The sequence below is a fragment of the Parus major genome, chromosome 10 (genome assembly GCF_001522545.3).
Source record: "Parus major isolate Abel chromosome 10, Parus_major1.1, whole genome shotgun sequence".
Classification (NCBI taxonomy): domain Eukaryota; kingdom Metazoa; phylum Chordata; class Aves; order Passeriformes; family Paridae; genus Parus; species Parus major.
In genome coordinates, this window is record NC_031779.1 from 14,721,475 (window position 1) to 14,745,808 (window position 24,334).

At 39.7% G+C, this 24,334-nt stretch overlaps 1 protein-coding gene across 1 annotated transcript in view; it reads left to right on the forward strand.

The window, feature by feature from the left end:
• MCTP2 (multiple C2 and transmembrane domain containing 2) overlaps positions 1-24,334 on the forward strand; it is a 117,768-nt gene that overhangs the window by 50,156 nt on the left and 43,278 nt on the right. The window contains exons 11-17 of the mRNA XM_015639417.3: positions 3,974-4,160; positions 4,898-4,991; positions 8,789-8,891; positions 10,547-10,649; positions 19,668-19,769; positions 20,728-20,802; positions 21,614-21,733. Of these exons, the coding sequence (XP_015494903.1) occupies positions 3,974-4,160; positions 4,898-4,991; positions 8,789-8,891; positions 10,547-10,649; positions 19,668-19,769; positions 20,728-20,802; positions 21,614-21,733 (784 nt within the window). The remainder of the gene's footprint in view (positions 1-3,973; positions 4,161-4,897; positions 4,992-8,788; positions 8,892-10,546; positions 10,650-19,667; positions 19,770-20,727; positions 20,803-21,613; positions 21,734-24,334) is intronic.

Genomic DNA, 24,334 nt, shown 5'->3' on the forward strand with positions numbered 1-24,334 from the left:
ATGCTATAAACAGGAGAAGATGTTAATGTATATGAATAAACAAAGGTGTTAACGTGTGCAGAATTTGTCCAGGCAGAGTTAAATTGTTTATGCCAGGTTGTTAGAGAGTGTTTCTGCATTAGGAGATATATTCTGGAAAAAGAGATGCTGCAGAATGTTGAAGGGTTTTCCTTCACATTTTTACCTCAAGAAAGAGATTCTACAAAAATTGCTAAACTTAAGACCATGAGCTCTGAGACTGGAGTGCATCCAATATCTTTATGATGAATGCCTCCAGGAAACTGTCTTTGCAATAAGAAACAACCTGTGTTTTAAAGGCTGTGCTGTTGGGATGGAGCAGTAAAATCCCCATTATGGCTGCAACCAAAACCTGCACTTAAATCTTATCAGTCTGTAAGATGAATCAGAAGAAAACCAAAATTTGTCCACTGTCACAATAAGATCTTATTAATTGTTTCCCTGACACTTGTGGCATTTGAAATTTCAGGTATTAATCATAGATACATCTTTCTGTACTCTCTGGTGATTTTGTTCTCTTTTGTGAAGGGCTTTCAAGAAGTCTGCAGGAGGTAAAATGGCACTGTTGTGTACAGATTGTTTTGTATGTATTTATATATATTTAAAGATTCCTGTCATAATTTGATTAACTGTGAATGGGAAAATAAAATATAACTCCATGGCTAGGAAGAAGCTAACCTCAGCACCTTTTAGTGAAATTTTAACATGTGATTTCCTGATAAATATTTCAATCCCAAACTTACTGTGTAGTGTTTCAAGTAATATTTCTCTGCAAAAAGAAAAAAAATGGGGTAAAAGGAAGCTACAGGTGAGGGCTTCAAGTCAGAAGAACATTCTTAAATGAAAACTAAATCTGTGCAGGATTAGAGGCTAATATAGAGGTGTAGACCTCAATACTGATCAGGGGGAGGAAGGAAAGAATTTAATTAATTGAATTAAATGTGTTAAAAGAAAGAAGAGTGATACAGTTGTGTGCACAATGTATTCTTAACTTACAGAACTGAAGCCCCTATAGATTGTGTGTGTAGCCACTTGTGTGAAAGATTATGTCTGAATTTAATATGTTGCATAGCAAAAGATGACAACAAGCAGAGCTATCCTAAGATAGGATTACTGTCGAGAATTTAACTCAGGAGATCATTTGTATCACCTAAAATACAAATGTTCTGAGAGTTTTGCCCTTTGCATTCAGAGCAGGCGATTTTAAACAAAAGTGGATTACCTCCATTAGTTTGATTCTGTGCCCATCACAATAGTCTCTTACTGCTTTCCTGTAAAATAATTATCTGTAATAAGATCTTGCAGATAGAAAGCTGGGAAAGAAGGAAGAGTTTCTGTTTCAAGAGAATGAGGGAAGTCATTAGACTCGTTTTAATAGTGTAGAAGTGTTAGTGTGGAAATTGCTGAATTTATATACTAAATTGAATGTCTAATTGTTTTACCAAGCTGCATTCTCTGCAGTCTGGTCAATTTTGTTGTATAACCTAAATTAAACAGATTGTCTTTTTTTGTTTTTTCTTAAGCCTTTTGCCAGAGCAAATGTGGATTTTCTTTTCTGCTCCTCACAAGAAAATACAGGCCTACCTTGAGTGAACACAGATGTTTTAAGGAAAGTTAGTTTGCACAGAAATCAGACATGATTTGAGGAAGAAATACTTACACTCCACCTCCTGCTGTTTTCCTCTCCACATGTGCATCCCTCAACCCCCACACCCTTATACTCCATCTTTTCTTTAACCTTATGCAAATCAAATTATTTTAAGAGGAGAAACAATTCCAATTTGCTAAAGAAGATAGAATTATATTTAACTTTGCCCTTGACACATGGTAGAGTTTGAGGTTATCTATTGGTGGGAGATGCACTGTTGTCTGAACTAGTTGTGTTTTCTGTCTTACTCCGTGGAAAGTTTTAAACATAAAAAGCAACTGGAGCTTTTCCCAGTTGTGGCCTGCGTTGAGTGGGTGGTGTATGCAATGCTGGTGTGGGAGACATGGCCTCTGTTGCCAGCTGAATCACAGACCAGCTGGGTGACCTTGAGATTTCCCCTCTCCTTCCTTCACTTTCTGCATCTGGGAAAAAAAAACAACAAACAAACCCAAAAAACTAAACTCCAGGATAAGGATACATCCCCCCTTTTTGTGCTGATACCCAAAGTATCAGTGAAACTGCTGCAGCCTGAGACATCAGCGGCGTTAATGCAGCCAAGGTGATGTTGACCTCCAGTATGGAAGTGATAAGGGCTTTTTCTCAGAAAGAAATAAGGTCTTTTTCTCTCTCTTTGTTGTTGTTTTGTTTTCCTTCCTGCTGTAACTTTTCCTGTCATATTTTTCTGAAGAGTCTAGGCGTAGCAATGAGCTTTAAATGCAACCTCTCACACTTGGAAATGGTGTTGAGAGGCAGCCTACGCGCCCAGCCGTCTTGGTACTCTGCCTGGTTTATTTTCCTTCTCTTTCAAAACACTTGAAAGCAGTTAATAAGAGTAAACTTGAAACCTGTTGTACCTCTAGAGCAGTGGAGAGAAAAGAGCCCACTTAAGGCAAAGTCATTCTGGTTGATTGTGGTCAGAGGAAGCTTAAGGAGTTGTGTTTTAATACACGCAGCTACTGGACAACTCAGAAACTCGTCAGAGCAGTGGCTTTTACTTCATAACACAGCTTCTTGGGCTCTCAGGCTGAAATGTTTTGAGATTTTTTTTCCTTTCCTTTTTTTTTCTCCCCCTTTAGCATTCACAGAAAATAGGCTGTTAAGAAGCGGAAAGCATGCAATTTATAGCAGATGGGCATAAACTGCTCCAGCTCTACTACTGGAATGGGATCAATCAGGAACACTACATGCACCATTTCCCCAGAAGAAGTCCACCTGGGGGGAACCCAGTGGAATTTTAGCTTATTAAGACAACACCTTAACAAGTTTAGTTTAAATAAAAACTTGTCGGCAGGCATTAAGTGAAGCAAAACCCCTCACTCTCCATCATCCACTGCCTGTCCCTTTGAGGAATGTTCCTCCTCTTGCAGTGTGGCAGCAAACCTTCTCCTTTTACTTTTTTTTTTATTATTATTGTTTTGTTTGTTTTATTTTATTTTGCTTTGTTTTTTACCCTTTTTCATCTGTAATTTTTATTCAGCCTGTTCTTACAAGCCAAGCCCCACGGAGGTTCAAGAAAGTTCCACTCCATTTACTGGACTTCTAAATAGAAGGAATTTAGCTGAGCCAAGTGATTAGACATTTTGTTACATTTAACCACTCCCTTTGTGTGTAACTGGCTGCCTGGTGATCTCTCTGCTGTAGCCCATACTCATATTTTATTGTTGTCTTTTTATGAATGTTTCTCTTTTATCCTCTTTATTTTTATTTTTGGGAGAAGCATCAGGTTAATGATACATATTACGTGCAAAGAATGGGTGGGGGGTGACTTTTAAGACAATCTTTCCCTTTGGGAAATATAACAGTACACTGAAAATGTAACTCTAGTAAGGCTTGTAAAAGAGATTGGGGCATACAGTATAATGTAGCATAAAATGGAGTATGTGGCTTTAAAGAAACGAATCTATTTTAGGCTAATGTTTTAAATTTTGCATTTGCCCCTTTTCTTTTCCTCCAGGTGAAATAAAATTGTGTTTCAAATCCATCACAAAACACTGGGGGATTTTAGATGGGAAGTGAGGCAGGCCAGAGTTAAGTTTTCCTCCTGCACTTGCAGCCCAAACCTTTTACCTCCCCTTACCAGTAGACAGACCAGAAAGCAAATTCTGACAGTAAGTGCAGTAGAATCTGCCTAATTGGTTTTCCCATGTTTAATTTTGGGATGATTGTTTTTTTTCCCCACTCTTTATATCCTGAAGAAGCAATAAGTTTTGGTCCCTGCTTGCTGCTGAAATCAATATAAACATTGCTTTATTATTTCTTTTTTTACCATCTCCTTTTCCTTATTAACCTTTGGCAATGTTGTTCCAGGTGCCACGTTGACATTACTGCCCTGCCAACAAAGCAGACCAACTGCTTGGAGCTGCCTCTGGAAAGACATCCAGGGTCCCTGCTGATGCTGATTGCTGTTGCCCCATGTACAGGAGTGTCTATCTCTGATCTGTGTGTCTGTCCTTTGGGAGACCCCAATGAACGGCAGCAGATTTCTCAGCGTTATGTGAGTTTGCCTTTCTTTTTTTTTTTCATTTTGTTTTGTTTTCTTTTTTTTTAAATAGTCCAAATTGCAGGGAAAAAAAAAGAATTTCTCCAGTCATGTCCCCTACCGAAGAAAACTATTAAATGGAGTAGCTGCATTTCAAATAACAAGATTTACAGGACAGATACACCCAAGAAATTTGGCTATTTGTATTTGCTGAGTTTTTTACTGATGCTGTTCTTTGCAAACTTGAATTGTATTAGGAGGTTTTCATGGGGAATGAAACACTGAATATCGTGAAAAGATAATAATATACTTAGCTTTATTCCATTCTTTAGGGAGGTTATTTTCTAGACTTTCAAATGTTGGGAAATAAAGCTTTGTTTGATGTAGATGGCTTCCATGTCCTCAAAAGCTGGTCAGGAAAGAATAAATGTATCACAAGTTGTGCCAGGGGAGGTTTAGATTGGAAATTAGGAAACATATCTTCACCAAAAGGGTTTTTGACTTTGGAAGAGGCTGCCCAGGGAAGTGGTTGAGTCATCGATGCTGGAGGTATTTAAAAGATGGGTAGATGTAGCTTTTAGGAACACGGTTTAGGGGTGGGTGTGGCAGTGCTGGGTTAATTGTTGAACTTGATGATCTCAGAAGTTGCTTCCAACCTAACCAATTTTCTGATGAGTTGTTTACTGGTCCAATAGTCTCTGTTTCTTACTGAATTGCAAGCAAAATACATCTTTGCACTTTTCTCCTTGCAGTGTGTAAAGAATTCCTTTCGTGACATAAAGGACATTGGCTTCTTACAAGTCAAAGTTTTAAAGGCAGTGGACCTGATGGCAGCAGACTTTTCAGGTATTTTGTTTCTGTTTTGGATTATTTGATGCTGTAATATATTGCAAATGATAGACTTTGTGCAGAACTGTCAGTTGATCAAGGAGAAGTAAATCATCCCATTCATCTCTCCAGCAGTGAAACCTGCCTCAGGGAACTGAGATACCAAATGGCTTTGACTGCCAAAAGTATGTGGGAAGGTCCAGTGGATGGAGATTTTAATTTCCCATTAGACCTGAGCAATCTGACAGATAACTTTACAACAGCACATCATGCTAAGTGTTTTTTCCACCAGGAATATGTAAAAAATAAGAGTTGATACAAAGTGATGGTGCCTGCAAAGCACCTGCAAAGCAAAGGTTCTCCATCTCTGTCAGGTGTCTTGTGAGTTTGGAACAAGACTGAAAGATTTTGGGGGGTGTGATGTGGTGTGTGGGTTTGGGTGATGCTGCAGGCTGTCACCTGAAAGAGACAGAAAGCTTGTCAGAAATGGGGCTGGCTTGAGATGCTTTCTCTTGGAGCTTATTTGAGGCTTCAGTTTGGGATGACCTTTTTGGTGCTCTTACTCCATGAAAAGTATGGATTTTCCACTGAGCTGTTCCTTAGGTTGTGCTTGGTCCTGACAGCAGTGGACACTAACACCTTTTAAAACCACAACTTTATATTGTACCTCTGGGGAAAGTCTAGGAGGTTGATACTTCTCTGTAGCAACTGCCTGGATATTATTATTTTTATTATCATCATCTCCAGGATTCTGGAGACCTTTTAATTCCCCTCCCTATCTCACAGCAGCTCATAATTCATAGGCACAGCATTGTGTGTTGTGTATTTGCTGACACACTCATTTTTTTAAGATAACTTATTGATAAAGGCAGGAAAGATGGTAGAGGGAAAACATTTTTGCCCCATTCCTTTGTGGAGGAATTGTTACATTTGTGGAGGCATTGTTACATAAGAGAATGCTGCTCCTAAAGAAAGGAGCAAAGGAGAAAGCCCATGATTAATCATGGTACTATTTTAGGGCTATATTCAACTCACTGCTTAACCCTGAATTGGAAAAAAAATGCTCACAGCAGAGAGCAGTATTTTAAGGAATTGAAGAACTTAATTTGAAAAAAAAAAACCAACCAAAAAACACCACACCAAAAGCTGTCAATAATGAAAGGTAACTTGTAAAGAAATCCATATCTAAATTGACATAATGTGTAGGTCCATATGGGATTAGGAGTGTAACTTGCACCTTGCTGACTAATTGGATTTAATAAGTGCAGCACAGCAGAGCAGCCCCAGCTTTGCCACGTGCCAAAAGTTCCATCTAGAAATATGTGAATATGGACAGAATTCATGGAAAGAGCTGAGCCCAAAAGGTTATTTACCCTCTGGAAAACTTTGCTGATGCTAAAGCAGTTGCATCAGTGATGGATTTGGCCCCCTCTCCCTCAGTACTCAAACAGGAGCATGTGGGTGGATAATGAACATTGGAAAAGACACGCAGGTTCTTGATTCTGCAATTCAAAGACTTTTCATACAGAGTATGTGACACACATTCCTTGTGCATAGCACAGAATGAAATTCTGCTTAAGTAAAAGGTTACTCAGTCTGTCATTATATTCAAAATAACCCAGGCTTTGAGCCTGATTCATGAAGCAAATGACAAATTGTTTTTCAATGGCAGTGCTGAAAATATCCTAGTATTATGCTGTAATAGACCCACCAAATTGCAAAAGGATGCAGCCATTTTAGGTAAAAATAGCATAATTTCTGATCATGAAATGAGAGACATAAAGATTAATTATCTGTTCTGAGCCATTCATAAATGATTAGTGCAGCAATTATGGGCTTCCATAATAGAGCCCTCCTAGAGCAGTGCCATATTTCCTGCATTGCCAAGGAGACTGCTCAGATTTATTGTTATTGATAAAAGTAAATTCAAAGTCCCAGCTAAAAATCTAATAAAGGGAAAATCACAGAGGGAATCAGAGGTACAAAGATTTCCAAGGGTTAATAGAGGAGCAGTGTGAGCAGGTAGTGTTCCCTCCCTGTCCCTTCCCATAGCAGGCACCAGTCTTACATCCCCCAAGTCCTGCAGACCTGTGGGTGTGATGAGTGTAATGCCACCTTATACCTCATTCCCACAGCAAAGATTGCATTTTGGTGTGATTGGGATTTCTGTCAGTTGCTTGTATGTTGTCATCATAGATTTTAATTGCAAGTTTTTAGCCTGCTGTAATAATAATGATCAGAAAACACGCACTATCTGCTTTGGTTTTGAACAGTTCCTCTGAAAATCCATATTTTACTCTTGGACATAAATTTTTGGGCTGGTTTCCAGACAGCTGTATCATATATGTAGAAGCTCTTCAGCCACAGCTAGCCCAGCTTAAACCTTCCATACTTTTATATTCCTAGATAATAGTTCTGTTGACGTGGAAATGACTTTTTCTGCTTTGTTGGATGTTTTCTGTGTACGCATGAGAGTTCTTCTCAAACACTGCATTTGCTCACTGACCAAAAAATAGCATTCAGAATACCAAATTATACAGTGGGATTGTTTTTGGCATATACCAGTTTGCATTTCAAGCAGTTTCTCTGAAAGACTACATGCATTTTCCACACTTATCAGGGAATGGGCATGTAAGCTGAAAAGGAGAAGACAAATAGATTCCAGTAATACACATGGTCTTTAAACTTCACCAATACTGACTAGTTATAACCCACTGTTTATGTACTAAAAAGATTCCTGTTTAGTTTATAAACTTCTGAGAGTAAGACCCTTAAAAGCTCTGCATTAATAATACAGAAAATAAGGATTAAGAAAAGGATGGCTTTTGCTTAAATATCTTGTTTGTATGGTATCTAAATCCCTGCATTACTGACATATTTAGTTGCCTGCATAGAATTTAGGCTGGAGTGTCTGTGGCTGAGTTGTACATGGGCATTGGAGATGAGATTAAATCAGATACTGAGCCAGACATGCTGATAAGGGGCCACTCTGTTCAAAAAGGAAACTGCTAAGCTGCAAAGAGTTGGGAAAACTACAAATTCATTTAATATGAGTGATCAAAAAATACATTAGGAAACATGTTCATCTAATAGATTCCATGTTGACATCCTTCTTTGAAGAGGAGTTTTTTTTAGTTTGCTTGTTTGGGTTTTTGTTGTTTATCTGTTTTGTTTTGGGAGGTTTGCTCTGTTTGTTTGTTGTAAGTACAGTACGTGGATCATGCATGGATTCTCCAGTTGATGTTGGGTTGTGTTTAAACTGTGGCATGGTGTAGAGCCTTTGTAGCTTCAAGGACTTGCTCACATGGAACTAATTGAAGAAATGCTTCTGATTTCAGTCAGTGTCACGCTTCTTTTCTCATGATGTGGATGCTTAATCCTGTCATCGAGTGAAGAAGACCACAGGCTGTAAGCAGAGGATAAAATAGGGATTGTAACTGCAGCACTGCTCCTTCCCTGGCTCAGAGCAATGGTGCTGCTTTGGTAAGGGCATCTGAGTGATTGTCAACATGAACTGATCTTTCTTGCTGTAAAGACTGAGAGATGAGTCACTGAAAGTCTCAGATTTCAGGTGTTAGAGTGAAGCCCCCTGACTGAGCTGTCAGGTAAATGTTGGAGTTTCCAGAACTGGGGATGATCAGAGATACTGGTTTTTTTGGCAAGTCATTCTAACAGAACAGGGCACTTTGCAGTTGCTTTAATGGATCTAATTTTATTTAGCCAATCACTTCCTCAGCCCTACTGCAAAGAAGGAGTCTGCATACTAAATACCATAAGTGATCCACTTAATATTTTTTTTTTTTTTTTCTTTCTAGGCAAAAGTGATCCTTTCTGTGTCTTGGAGCTGGGAAACGACATGCTTCAAACACACACTGTTTACAAGAACCTCAATCCAGAGTGGAACAAAGTTTTCACATTGTAAGTGGATTACTTTGGAAACCATGCAGCAACTCCATCAGCTTAGCTAGGAAAGCTATCGACTTTGGGAAAATACAAAGGTCAAGTTTAAGATATGTAATTTTTTTCATAGAGAGGATGTTGGAGAAATCTCAAATATAACTTAATTAAAGCCTTTTACTTTTTACTAGTTCTTGCATGGAGTTTATTAATAGAAGTCATTAAAAGAAAAATTACTGTGATATTTATAGGAAGAATCATGACTAGACATAATGGAGTCATAGCTTGATCCAAGAGATAATGTAACAGAAAGCTGAGACCAGATACTCACGCCTACATTTTCCGTAACTTAAAATAAAATATGTTTCATTGAATCTTGGTAGAATCCTTGTTTAATTTGAAGTAAGCAGAGAATTAGAGCTCACATTGGTTTTGGTATAACTTCTGAATTTAAACTAGTCAAACACACTCCAAATTAGATGCATAAATTTTTATGGAAATCAAGATATTCTTTTATTTTTTCACTTTATTAATAATAAAAGTTAATAATTTAGGTATTGCTTTTAGGCAGCCCAATTTTTTAATCTTGCTTTATGCTGACAAAGATTTTTGTGAATAAGTGAGTGAGATAAATGTCTCCCAAGGCTGCAGCAGTCTGTGCAAAGGCTGGCAGTGAAGCATTTGTGATATTTGCATCTGTCCACTGGAAGAACAGTTTGAAAATTATGAACTTCTTGCTAAAGCAACATTTATAAATACTAGGCTGGATAAGAACACAAGAAAAACTATCTGATTTCTTTAATAGAAATACTTTGCTGGATTTCTGTTTAATTCAGGGGTACAGCTGAATGCTTCTCCCTTAGAGTCCTTTCTCATACTTTGTTCTCAAGAAGCTTCCACTCATCGCTGTTTTCTCTGAGACTATGCCAGCAGATGAGTCTTGTCGGATGTTCTGCCAGCAAAATAAATCCAATAACAATCCAAATTTATTTTATTTCAAAAGAAAGTTTGTGTCTGTACTTCCTGTGGGTCTCAGAAATGTCAGCTATGGACTCTCTCTAACTTTCTCACTAATGTTGCCTGGCTAATCCAAGCACCAAATCCACACAGCCAGTCAGGCACTCGCATCTCTCGTTAGATTTTTGTCCATTAAAAAAAATATAAAAATAATTAGGCTCCTTAAAAGATATTGATGATTTAGATTTATTTTGGAGCATTGTGGATTGTTTTGGGTGGATGAGTTCATTTCAGCTAGAACTCTTAATACCACTAGAAAGCTCCCCCATTATATCCAGGTTTTCTGCAATACCTGTGTGTGTCACCAAGTTTTAATGCAATGAAACTTGGGTTTGAATTCAGTCCTTGGCCTCTCCCAGTCACCAGCATTCTCTGTTGGAGAGCTGAGTTTAACATTGATAGAATCACCACTACAAAAAATATCAAAAAAGTCCCTGTCTGGTAGTTTCTTCACCTAGTTATGCAACTGAAACATGAGGGGAAAGCTTGGGGAATACCCATCACTTGATTCATTTTGGGGGGAATTTAATTAAATGCTAGTTACATACCCCAAGGTAATGCAAACTTAATTAGTAAAACAGTAGTCTCAGATCTTTGTGGAGACTGTGTGCATTTGTATTGAATATTATTTTTTATGTGTCTGCACTTTTTTGTTCCAGCCCTATTAAAGACATTCACGATGTTCTGGAAGTGACAGTGTTTGATGAAGATGGAGATAAACCCCCTGATTTCCTTGGAAAAGTTGCCATCCCTCTGCTGTCTGTAAGTTACCTTTACCACATGTATCATGGTTGGCTGGGAACAAGATGTGGTTTATTTTTCCCCCATTGCACCACACCCCACAGATTTAAACAGGTTTTGTGATCTATGCATGCCTTAATTGGCAATGTTTATCGTTCTCCTTAGTGTAACAAGCTTTGTCAACCTGTCTTAGTGCAAATTTGGTTGATTGGAAAGCAAATTGCAGAAATGTCCATACTTCATCAGTGCCATGTAGGTCTGAACACATAATTGAGTTGTTCTGTGTGTTTCCACATCATCTTCTGAAGGTAACATTTTAAGCATGTCTTTGTTCCATCTTGCTTCTTTTTACTCCAAGAAAGTAATTGCACATTGCAGTAGGACTGACTAGAGATAGCTGTTGTTATTGGCACAGCAGAATGAAATTACCTAAAAGGGGTGTTTTCCACTCCATAGTGCTTTTAAAGACTGGTGGCTTTTGTTCTGTAAACAAATATGTGAGGAGTAAGCGCTACCATGGGAGTATAAAATCAGAACTGGAAACAAAGCGGGCTCAGGGGAAAGTGGTTGCTCTGGAGATTAAGGAGAAGCTTTTTCAGAAACAGCCAAAAAAGGCCAAGCTAAAGAGAGTGGAACATGAAAGGATCATTAAAAGACTTTAATAGAGGAATGGGGGAAAAGCAGCTTTGTGTTTGGTAAGACTGATTTAATTTTGAAACAAGACTGGTAGTAATAGTGAGCAAACCAGATCAAGAGGCCATAAACAGCTCCATGTGTATGTGCAGTGTCACAGAAGGTTCTGGTAGCTTTTACAGTAACGTGCAGGAAGAACTTTCTAGGCTGTGACTTACTAAATCAATTAGTAGATGAGGCTTGAAACATCATGGGACTCTTGTGTCATATTAGCCAAGTTGTGTAAACACGTTTAGCTGTGAGCAGGGGGGTTTCTGTGAGTTGTGAGGCAGTGATGCTTTGCAGGAGATTCCCTGTGCCGAGGGGAGGCTGTGGCAGGTAATTTGTGCAGTTGGGCCCTGTGCAAACGTGTGGGCTGATGATCTGTTGTACAAACATCGTGGTGTGGTTCTCAGGGTTGTCCCATGCAGGAGCTGGACTCAAGGATCCTTGTGAGTCCCTTGCAAGTCAGGATATTCTATGATGACATTTATGCTTTCCATGTATAACCCAATTCCAGCAACACAGGCTGTGGTGAGATGCTTTTGGTAATGCTCGGTGTGATGCTGTGGGTAATAGCACTCTCAAATAGGCAGATGGTGGATCCTGATTGAAACTGCAGAGTGCAAAATTGCAGTATGGATTTGAAATGTCCCTGTGAAAGCAGATTCACCTCTGCAGAAAGGCTGGCACACATCTTCCAGGGTTAAGGCGAGAGTTTATCTTTGAGTTTTAGAGGTCAGCTGCTGCAGAAAAGGCAGTGATGGATTTGTGGGGCTCTGTCCCAGCAGAGACTGGGGAAATGGGAGATGTCTAGAAATAAAAGCAAAGGTCCCATTTGATCAAGGCAGACCATATAAGCCTCACAGAACCAGCACAGTTTATGTAAGGGACCAGTCAAGATCAGAGAGAGGGAGTGAAACATTTGGTATTTCCAAATAAATAATGAACTGCCCAGAAAACTCGTGAACTGACTTAGAGGATATGATCCCAAACTAAGGAATACTTTATAGTGGCAAAGAAATAGGTCTATGTGCTCTAGTTGTGATTTTGTCTAAATAAGTGTATTTCTTGTATATGTGAATTAAAAGTGATGTGGCTTCTGAATCTCTTCACAAAATTGTGTATGGCTTCATCCACCCTGTGCTGTTCACACTGGTGTCTGAAACAGGAGAGCCCCAGCATTTTGGGGATATAAAGAGCCTAAGATACAGGAGTAAATAGTGAGCTCTGTGTGGCCACACACTGTTCTGAGCTTTACAATGCTCTTCCCTCCGTGGCTCAGACTACGTGATCTTTTTGGGAATATTTTAGTTTGTTCATCTATTTTTGTAGCTTGAGCTGTCAATATCTCCTATTTTAGAATAATATTAGAGTCAGTTGGGCATGGTGGATTATTTGATGTTTACAGGGAGGAAAAAACCTCTTAACATCTTTTATTCCATTTTTGATCACTTTGTTAATTACTCCCCAAGTCCTCATATCTCTGATGTTACTGGAAGAGAGTGGCTGGAGCAGCTGCTCTCCTGCAGACCCAGTGCTTGCCAAATGGCCTGCATGATCAGCAGCAGGCTGTGTGGGCTCACAGTGAGAAGATGTTAGATTTGGATTTTCTGTTGATTTTATAGGCATTTGTCAAGTATCCCTTAGGAAGCATGTAACAAGGCAGAGGAGGGGAGTGCATGTGTGTGGTAATGTCCAAACTATTCAGTGTAGGTTTTTCTGTGTCCAAGGTTTGGGATAAAAAAAAAAAAATAAAAAAATTTGTTTATGCTTTCCTTTGCCAACTGATCTTCTTCCTTCCCATCCAAACTTCTCTGCCTCCTATTTCAGTCAAATCTAGTGTAAATATACTCATCTCTGCTTCTGATTAAAAACATTTTGCACCTATTAATTTGGTCTGCTCAGACAGAGAACTGTAATTTTCTGAGCTCTTTTTCTTCAAATGGGAATTTCAGTGTATGTTGTCATTTTGACTGTAACTTTGAATGTATCCTTTGAACCATTTAGATAAATATACTAAAGGAGAACAAAAGTTAAAGATTCAGGGAAGCCTCACAAATCATGTAGATTTAATTTCTGTATGTAATCAGGCCTAATATTTGCCTGGCATTGAATTGTCTTTTGAAAATAGATGTGCTTTTGCCATTCTTTTTTCCTGTTAAAAAATGTGCAAGTTTGACTTGTGAGCTGTCAGCATGTGAAGTTTACTTCAGGAATTCTTCATGGATGACTAGATTCTTTTCTTAATGAAAAATTGCCTTGAATAAAGTATATGTTGGAGGGATATGAAATGTTTAATTAATATGACACTGAAGTTTGGGTTAAATGTGTTCAGTAGTCCCACACTGGCATTTTACAAACATGACTACACCCTCATCATCACATTAGCACAGGAATAACCTTGCAGCACAAAAATTCAGGGATGGTGAAATGACGTATTCTTTCTGTTCATCCTTGATGAACATCAGTCCTGTGATCTAGGATTATTACAGGAACCAAGTAAGAAAAATAAAAAGCTGGGCATCATGAGAAGAGTTTTAAGGTGCCAAATGATGAATAAAGCTGCAAACTTCACTTTCTGGTAGATGTAATAAAGCAGAATTGGATAAATGCACATTTTGCTAGCAATAAACTAGAATTTAGCAACAGAGGGAGAAAAGTTTGGAGTTTCACTTTTCCATGTTGATGAACCTAGGGTACTTTTTTTCTCCTGTTCTTTTTATCAAATTACCATCCTCCTCTAAGGCATGTATGAGACCTCATCTCAAACACTGCTCTGGTCAGCCACGTTCACAATTTACACTAGAAAAGAAATTAGTGCTACCACGGTGTGCAGCAGAATGGATCCTTCTCTTGCCAGAGCTGACCCATGGAGTATGGCTTGGCCAAGCCTTGGGCCAAGAGGGACATCCTAGGGCGTGGGGAGTGAAAGGGAAGCCCATGAGCACTGAACAGAGCAGGCTTTTGTGCCAGAAACCGGAGGAGAACCAGGAGAACGGAGAAGTAGGGCAAAAACTTTATTACTTCAAGAAAGAAGTTTGATAGGTTTTAGAAGTTTTGTAGGTTCTGGGGGACTTGAACTAATTATCAAAGAAGTCCTTTCTATCTCTGTGTTCCTTTGTGTCCTAGATCTTAGTAAAGGCAACCGTGTGTCTCTTTGTGAGGGTCTGTCTTTTTTCTTCTGCTTCAAGAGACTCCTATCTCCTAGAAGGCTGCAAGTTATTAGAGACATGGGAGCATATAGTGTGCTTCAATGAATTTGAAAGCAGAGTAAATCAAATATCCTGATGTAGAAAGGCCTTTGAGTGAAGAGTGGTAGCGCAGAATGGGATGTTTTTTATCTGCTGGATTATCAGCTCAGAGTAGTCCTCAGCTGCACCCTTTTTTTCCAGCCAACAGGAAGAGGTCTATGAAATATTCTCAAATGCCAGGCAAGGTCAGTAGCCAACGATACACTGAAAACAAGGAGTGTGCCTTTGGCAAGCTTAATTGTCTAAAGGATGGCCTGGATTCAGAGAGCAGACACCTGATGATTGCTCTTACTTAGCACTTGACCATAAGTGCAGAGTCCTTTCCAGGAGAAAGTTTTAGAGTTGGAGAAAAGTGAAATTGGCTGTGTTTATGCAATGGAGGCATCTGTGAAGTGTGCTGTCTGTTCTGCCTCTTGTCCTGATCATGAACCAGGATTTTTGGAATGGGGGAAAATCCCCCACATCTCTTCCAGGCAAAACAATGTCTTGTTTCTGACATTAGAATCTCCCCCAGCCACCCGCTGCTCCCTGAAGAGGTATCAACAGGGATGTTGTCTCAAGTATCACCTAGGATCCTTGTGCTCCCAGGGTTTTCAGCTCCTCCTCAGACTGGCTCAAAGCCCTCATATGAAAGCCCTGCCTGCTTTCTTTCAGTCCATCAGCTCTATATCTCTTTGGTCTTTGGACAGCAGTCCTCTGCCAAAACCCCAAATCTCCATTCCGCTTTGGATCCCACAGAAGGTTATTCAAAGTGAGGTGTTTGGGGTAAAGAGTTTTGGAGTGAAGGAACAGGCATTTTGTACAAAATTGGTTCTGTGAATAAGGGGAGGAACAAAAACCTCTTTATTCTCATACAGGTGGATCAAATATGTGGCTTGCTTTCATCTTTTCCTGGGGAAATGTGTCCTTTGATAAGGGGAGGTGTGTGTCTATTACAAGACAGCTTTATGCTATGCAGGGCAAATGGGATGACATTGTGCATCAGCAATGAGCTCAAGCAGGAATATCAGAGGTCCCAAATGCTTTAGATGAATTACCCTTGGAGAGTAGCCATTACCCTCTCCACACGTCACGGGTGTTGATGTACAGAGGTTTAACCCAGCGTTCTTCTGTCAGGTCATCAATATATGACATTGAATCTGCATCAAAGCTGGATACAGAGTGAAGTTTTCTTAAAATCAATGTAAAAAAAAAGCCTCTAAACCATATTTCTTTAAGACAAGAGCAATGAAAAAACACGCTTTGCTGCGTAAGGGTCCTGTCTTCTCTGTGTTTTGTGTCATATCAATCTTGGCTTTTGCTATTTCATTAAAATTCCCAAGCGGTCAGAAGGTTGTTGCTTAATAGATTTAGCATTGGCTGGCTACATCAATACTGTGTTTAGTCACATTTGTTTTACTGGGGACATCTGTGCGAAGAGTTTAGCAAATATATTCATTCATTTGAGAGGAACCTGGTGCACTTTGGACCTTGACTGGATGGTGGTCTCGTGTACCTCAACATTTCCTTCAGTTAGAGGCAACTTCAGGGAGTGTTTTGCCTCAAGTGCCTCTGTAGGTCAAAATATTTATTGCAAAAAAGAATTTCAGCTTTTCTTCCAACTGATAATTTCCTTTCTGTGGTCCTGTATGGAGAAGGGATGTGACACAGAATATACAGTTCTTTCTGTGAAAATACAGATATGGTTTTCTCTTTCTGTGTTGACTCAGAAGAGGGGAATGCCCCAAACATCAGAAATTCCCATGGGATGAAAAGCCAGACTGTTTTTCTGATGGTGACCTTGCAAAATGCAGCATGTGGGTGTGGTAGGCACTGCTGTCCTCGTGTTAATCCCAGGGTTATGAGCAGTCTTGCTTGGTGGTTGAGCCCCAGTAAGCTATTAAGAAGCTTTCAGAAAACGCAGGCATTAGTATTCAGAGAGGATATAAACCATCATCAATAAAGGAATAATATTGATTATGTCTCTTTAAGGTGCTTACCTGCAGATATTTTCACGTTTAATTTGAATATTCCTTTCCCTTCCTTTTCCTATAAGTAGATGTTAAGCTGTTTTAGACACAGATTTCAGAATTACTCATTGAGTCAAGTCCATGTGACATCATCAGGTTTGTAGCAAAAGGTGTTTGGGTGGCAAAAAGAAACCTGATCTTTCTGACATTGAGGTTCATCCTGCTCCCCCAGCCCTGGCTGCTCTTTCTCACAGCTGGAGAGAGCATTTAAGCGGTCTTTGGGAATAGCAGAGACTGGGGGAAAGTACCCAGAGGGCACAAAGAAATAGATGCAAAATGAAATTATTGCAACTGTGTGTCTCTCAAGTTGGGGGAGAAGCTGAACAGAATTTGAGCTCTGCCCCAAGAACAGGATGCAGTGAAAATGAGGAGTATTTAAGGGTTTTCTTGTGGGCACAGTTGAGGCATGCCACCAGTCTAATCTCCATGCAGTCGTGGATCTTAGAATTATCCTGTACCTTTTATTGAACCACACTGCCCTAGCACGGTGCCAAAACTGTAAGGGAGTCTTTTGTTTGACTTTTTCAGGTTTTTTTTTCCTATTTTATCCAAATGAAAATGCAATGGAGGCAAGCCATTCCATAGCCTGCCATCCTCCTCTTGTGCTTTTTTCCCTCTGAAGAAAGTCTAAAGTATCTGTATGAATGTTTAGTCCTAGGCTGAGTTATAATTGCACATCTTTTTCCAGAGAGTTTGAACACAGAATTAAATATGCCAAATAAATCTGACTCTAAAACTTCATTTGCACTTCATTATTTCCTGCCCTGTTCAATTTAAGAATAGCAGCAACAATAATAATGACACCATTCAAGAAGTTTCCTAAGCGACCCCCATTGGAAAATACAGAGGTGGAAATTACTTGTTGCTGATTTTAAACTTACTGTTTGAAAACACCTGCACACATGGCCAAAATGCCTGATTCAGCTCCAGCTCTTAAAATGAAGAGTCTTTTCCCCAAAGCTTTTTTTTGAGTGCAGAATACCACAGTATCAGGCTCAGATACTCAGAAACATTTATTCTCTTTTTTCTCTCAATTTACCTCTATGTCACATTTCTTTTCCTTTTGGGTTATGCTCTTGAAAGATGTAAGAAAGAAATATATCCCAAGGAATATAAAGAGACCTTCCCACTAGCTATTGCTTTTGGTGTAACTGGTTGAAATGTGATGAGAAATATGTGTACTTGAAATACAAGGAAATTCAGCTCTACAATTAATAACCATGGAGAATCCAGAATTAGGATATTGTGATATATACTGCACATCTGCATCTCTACAGACACACTGGGAATAAAGTACATTTGGTCCTGTCACAGCAGAATCCATGAATCAAAGCTCAGGCTAAACCTGTTGCTGGGGCATCATCTTGCACCAACGACCTCAAAGCAAATATTTCTGTCTCAGTATCCCTGCCATCAGTAAAACCATTTATCCTTTAATTTGTAAAATTTAACAAAATCACAATTTTCTAAACAAAATTTTGTTTTCATTCAGTAAATTTAATTTTTTTTTTGGCTTTCCTTTTTTTGAAGGGAGGAAAAGCAAACTGGTAAGAGAGCAGAAACCTTTATGATGAGTTGACAATGCTGTATGTGGCAGTTGGCCCAAGGACCTTCTGGTGCCAGTCCATTTGGCCCTAGAAAAGGGTCTAATCCCTTTGGCAGCTCTTCTGTTTTGAGGCTGCAGGACTGCAAAATGTTTTTTTACCTGTCCCTTTCCTGGGAGCTGCAGCATGCTTTGCTGCCAGCTCCAGCACGGTGTGTGCTCTCTTGTGGTGAAAGCAGAGGTGCTTTGTGAGAATTTAGTGTTATTGTTATTATTTATTAGTAGTAAATGAATTCCACATAGGTCTCTGTAACTGTAAGGCTTTGGATGAGAAAATAGGAAATAGTTCCTGGCCTTACACCACTGAGGATGCAAAATTGGTCCTTGTGAGATCCCTCTTCCCTTTCAGCCCTTAGGCAGAAATCCCATCCACTCTTTGACAAGAGTTTGGTATAGAAAGGGTGGAGCAACATTGGAAAGAAAGTGACCTTTCCCTTGTCTTGTGAAATCACTTCGTTCCTATTACACCTTTTTTTTTTCCTTAGTCATTTCTACCATGGTTTATATGAGTGCCTCTTCTAAATGCCAGAGCAACAATAGCCATTTTAAATATGGTTGCAATTTCATGCCCCCAAATTTCCTCCGTTATCTTTAATCTTTGATCATTACAGTCCCTCAATATAGCTTTTTGGTAAGCTGCAGTTTTTTATGTTATTGCTGTTTAGAATTAACTGGTCTGCTTCCTAAAAAGCCAAATGTTTAATCAATACATATCCTACTGTGTATAATAAATACATTTCTGCCATCATTTTTGAAGAGAGAATGCTTTTGCTTTGAGCCAAATAGTTTACAAAATGGCAAGGAAGGTATTTTGGTTTTGGGCTGGTTGTTTTTTTGTTTAATAGATGCTTAAATAAGATAGGGCCAACCCGTTGATCAGAGCAGAGAAGTGGTATTGAATTTCAGGGGTGGGTTGGGGGGAGAAGTCTTTTACATGAATTAGTTAATTTTGAACATTTGTTACATTAGCATTCGCTCCACTTCAGCCGATTCATTTCTTTGGATTGTATTTGTTTGCTGGGTAATAATTTGATAATGTCGCAATAAACTAAGCATTAAGAAGTGGTTTCGTGTACTGGAGTGTGCAATAGGTAGGTAAAGTTGTTGTTTGTGGCTCTTTTCCTAAACTTTGGAAGAAAAATCCCATTTTAAACTTGTAATAACAGAGGCTGATTACTTCCATCAACTCACTGGCTTCCAGGGCAGAATTTTCAGACTGGTTATTGCGTGCACTGCTCTACTATAAAGTACAAGGTCTGAAAATTAAAGTTGGACCATAAGAGATTTAATCTGCAATTTTATAGGTCTTTAATCCAACGGTTGTTCTGTGTTTTAGGCTCCAAGTATATTATCAGGGTTTGGGGGAAGTTTTTATTTTTTATTCCTTTGTGCTTGAGTTATAGTTAATTATTTATTTGTTTGCAATGTCTTTAAATTATATTGAAGATTACAGCCAGGAAAATATTGATGTTTTTTCTCCCCTCCCCACCCCAAACTATAGATTAGAAATGGTAAACAAAGTTGTTACACACTGAAGAATAAAGACTTGGAGCGTGCTTCAAAAGGAGTGATTTACTTGGAGCTGGATGTCCTATTTAATCCTGTAAGTAGAAGTATTTTCTTTTTGCTTATCACTGGTGTAAGAAAAGTACTAATCTGCAAGGACAAGGGTGGGGGTGATGCTTTTAAAACCATGAACCAAGCCAGAAAAGTCCTGTCCCCATTGCATCTGGTGGAGGGATGTTTGATGTTGTGTGTGAGTAAGATTTGGTCAGTCAGAGCCGTGGCCCCTCCAGGTGGATGGAACAGAGAAGGGGCATTTCTGGAAGGACAAATAACCCTCCTTAAAATAAAAATAAAGTGCTTAACAAAAGCACATTAGGAAGGAGGTTCTGATTGCTGTAGCCACAGATTCAATTGCAACAGCCAAAAAAGGGCTTCAGGTTCATTTCATTATACATTACTTTTAACACCTACTTCTCCCCTAAAAAGCTGACCCAGGATGTTCTCTTCCCAGGGTGTTGACAGGAAAATTAATGAGGCATGGACACAGTGCTTAGTTTTTAGGTGGCTGAGTCAGTCTCAATCGTTTATGCCCTCCAGCCTTTTACTGAGTTTAACTCCTATTTATTAAGGCCATCGTGGGCTGTGCCTCAGCTCTGCTCCTGCTGAAGTGAGTCCAGCCTCGCCCCATTTAACTTGTCTGCATTTTCCTCAGCATGGAATCACAGAATGGTTTGGTTCCCAAGGACCCTAAAGCTCATCTCGTTCACCTGCCCTGCCATGGGCAGAGACCCCTACACCAGGCTGGTCTGAGTCCTGTCCACCTGAATGTTTCCAGGGATGGGAAATCCACCCTCTCTGGCCAGCCTGTGCCACTGCCTCTCCATCCTCATTGTGGAAAATATGTATGAAAAGCAACTCCTGTGTCACGCAGAGGAGTGAGAGATGCTGAAATTCCTAATCTTTCTGAGCAGCGCTGCTGCTGTGAAACTGAAATAACTCCTTTTAAACTACATGGTGTTATTTTTATTTCTTTATTTATTTTTTTTTCTTTCTAGATAAAAGCAAGTATTAGAACATTCAAGCCCCGGGAAAAGCGCTTTACTGAGGAGAACCGCAAATTTTCTAAAAAGGTGAAAATTGTGTCTGGGCTAAGCTTTTGCGTCTGTTTTGGGAAGATTTGAATTGCTGTAGCACGGTTGCAAGAACAAAACCTATTTATGCATAAAATGCTGAACACATGTAAATTCAGTGTATTTCTGTATATATTAAAAGGTTTGTTTGTGTTAACACGAAATTGCTTTCTGATCTGGCTTGCATCAGTAGTTCTGCTTTGTGCTTCAGAGTGGGGAAAATGATAGCTGTGGATTTTGCACAGTTCGCAGCACTTAAAGCTCAATGAGAGCCTTATTCCCTTCTTTGTGAAGGAAGAAACCAGGGCTAAATTCCTTATGCAAAAAGTCCATAGGATTTCAGAACAATGGCCATTATGCTCTTTAGAATCGAGGGGCCCTATAATAAGTCTAAAAATCCCTATTTATTTTTATGGACTAGTCCAAAATATGTAGAAAAGAGGAGCAGGCTACATTCTCTCTGTCCCTTTTCCTGAGACACTGGTGTATTTTAAGAATTGAATGAGGATAGAGGTAGGTTTAACTGTTTTTTTTATTTTAGTTTTGGCATCTCTTTGTGCCTTTTTTCCTGTTTTGTTTTTTTTTTTTTTTTTTTTTTTGTAAGGAGTGAGGAAAATCTGGAAGGTTTGTGTGTAATCAGAAAGCAGACAGGAGCTGGTGAATGTGTCTGAAATAGAGGCTTTATTTGTAATATGTGCCCCGGCGTGCATTTGTAGCTTAAATTATCCCTGTTTCTGAAGCAATAGTAGTATATTAGTGTGTTTGATTAAACTCCTCTTCTCCTCCCTTCCTCCCACTCAATATTTATCAGATCTTATCAAGAAATGTTGATCGCGTGAAAAAAATCACCATGGCAATATGGAATACAATACAATTCCTTTGGAGCTGCTTTCTCTGGGAGTCCACGGTAAAGAGCCTGATAGCATTCGTGGTAAGTGGATTTTTTCTTTTGTTGCATGGGGGCTGAGTGATCTGCGATCTGGAGTGTTCCTCCCCAGCAGCACGAAGCCCTTTCTGGTTTGCTGCTGCTGTTTTGTGGCTGCAGGGCAGCTTGGGCCACACTGGGCCTGGTGGGGATGGAAATTGGACCTTGAGGAGCAGCCTTTCCTGGCCTGGAGCAGAGGAGTTCACCTCCTGCACCGAGCACTGGGGATGCCATGTCCTGCCACCAGGCACAGGCTGTAGCTGAGTGACACCCTTGGAATGGTTAATTATGTTTAATTTGAAGGTGGCAGCTGCGGGGTAGGAAAGGCAGGAGGTGGTGGTGATATAGGGAGATGCTTTTGGTCTCGGTGATGCAGTGAGATGATGGGCTTTGTCCCTTCCATCTTCCATTGCAATGAGGCATCACTTCACTGCAGTTTATCAGTTCCTGCTCTGCCTGTGTTGGCATTGCCTGTTGCAAGTTTATTCACCTGGCTGTAATAATACATTGTTTAAAAAAAAAAAAAGGCTGGTCAGTGAGTTCTACTGCACTCAGCAAACAAAAAGCCAAGTTCTCCACCTGCCTCTCCCACTTCTCATCTCTCTCCTTTTTCCTCTTGGTTGTAAACACCCCATTTGCAGTTTTCTCATAACCCACTCAAGCACAAAAAGATTTTGCCTGCTCTTTATTCTGCGGTGTGACATTTTCTTCATGCTTGAAATGTTTGGCATGCCATTAAAGGTTGCAAAAATCGTTTTGTGGTGGTCCAGCATGCTGAAAGAAAGTTTTTGAGTTGAGTGTTTATTAGGCAATACAACATCCACATCTCTAAGATTTTCTCCTGCATTTACTGTCTGTGAATTGTAAGATGCTTAAAGGCTTTTTTAAGGAAAACACTTCAGTGTATTTGCCACAGATGGGTAAAGTAGACCAATCCTTGATTGAAAGAAACTTCAGAACAAGGACAGAGGAGCTGTCTTCACCCTGTAGTTCAGAGGGATGGATCACACAGATGCGTGGGTAGGATGAAGAGGGTCTTTTCTCTCTAATTTTTTGTCTTCCTGTTTCTTAAAGTTCATTCAGAAGATATTATATTGTAGGTATTATATATAGTTAATGGCTGGAGAGCAGAGTGGTTGGTACCTCACTGAAGTAAGTGTGCAAAAGAGTTCTGTGATTGTGTCCAAGGGAATCAGATGGCTGTTCATGCAGGGACTGCAAAGAGAGGGTAAAATCCCAATGTCCAGGTCCTGCCACCACTGTACAGCAGGAATCTAAGCACATGTTTGAAAGGATTGCTCTTTTTTCACCAAACTGCTTGTGAAGTTACAGCTGTCAAGTTCTGTTTTCCAAACCTAGGAAATGTTTGGAAGGGGGGGGAGAGGCAGAAAAATAAGGATGTGGGAAAATGGGTCTACAGAAAAAGGAATTTATTTCCAGTGTAAAGGAGTATGAGCAGGTTACAAGTTGCAGGTTGATAACATCTTTACTGGAAACCATAATACTCCTGGTTTCCTGAAAGGAAAGGTAATGGGAAAGGAATAAAAATACTCAACTCTAAGAATAATTACCACAGGCTTCTTCTACAACCCAAAATTTAAGTCTATCTGATTTTTCTCACATGGAGATAATTCAGCTCTGGCACTAAAAATGAAATGCTAATTATACATCTCTCTCTCACTATTTCCAGCATGAGTGTTCATAGTATTGGAAATACGCACACAGCACGTTAGGTGCAGCATCCCTCCCTGCCCAGTCTGGGTGGAAAATCCACTCCTCATGTGCTGGTTAAAAGATGAGGTGAGGAAGATGCACAAAGCTTCTCTACCCATTTTCCAGCTGGGTTCACAAAACCCTCATTGGTAGCCTCAATGCCAGTTAGGCCCTCAAACTAGAAAATGCATTTTTAAAAAATTATTTTCCCTTACAGATGATGTCCCTTGAGCCCCTGGCAATTACCATTTTGATCTGGTATTTCCCTTGGTTTCCCTCTGCAGGTAACCCATGCCCCTTCTTCCAAGGGGGAAATGAAGGGAGGGAGGAGGAGGACAAGCAGACAGTGTAATCTTGAGCCTTGTTTTCTCCAGCAATCAGGCAAAACCCACTGCCAGGCAGATAAAATATTTGTGAGGTTGTCAGAGGACAGCAATAGCCAAGGACATGGAATCTTTCACCTTCCTGTTTCAGTCTTCCCTCCCCATTAGAGCGACAGCTCCTGTGTGTGACAAGGACATCAGCTGCTTTTGGGGGTGTAAGAGGAAAAGAGGGACAGGTAAAGAGGGAGGAAACAGAGAACAGCACAGGCAGGACACCAGTGAATGAGAAAAATGCTCTCACTGTTTCCTCATTTATAAGATTCATCATCCCAGGCTAAATTTCTTTATTAGGATGTAATGGTGAGAGGAGACAGTCCAAGAACATGTGAGTAGATGAATTTTTTTTCAGCTATAAAAATGTAATCACATTTTTCATCAGCGTTCTGTGCTTTTAATCTGATGATTTTTCATCTGAGTTAATTGTATAGGCACAGAGGACACTGGGCTCTGCTGAAGAACATGTAAAATCAGAATTTTTCAAGTTTAGAGGTTTAGAAAAGCATGCAGAAAG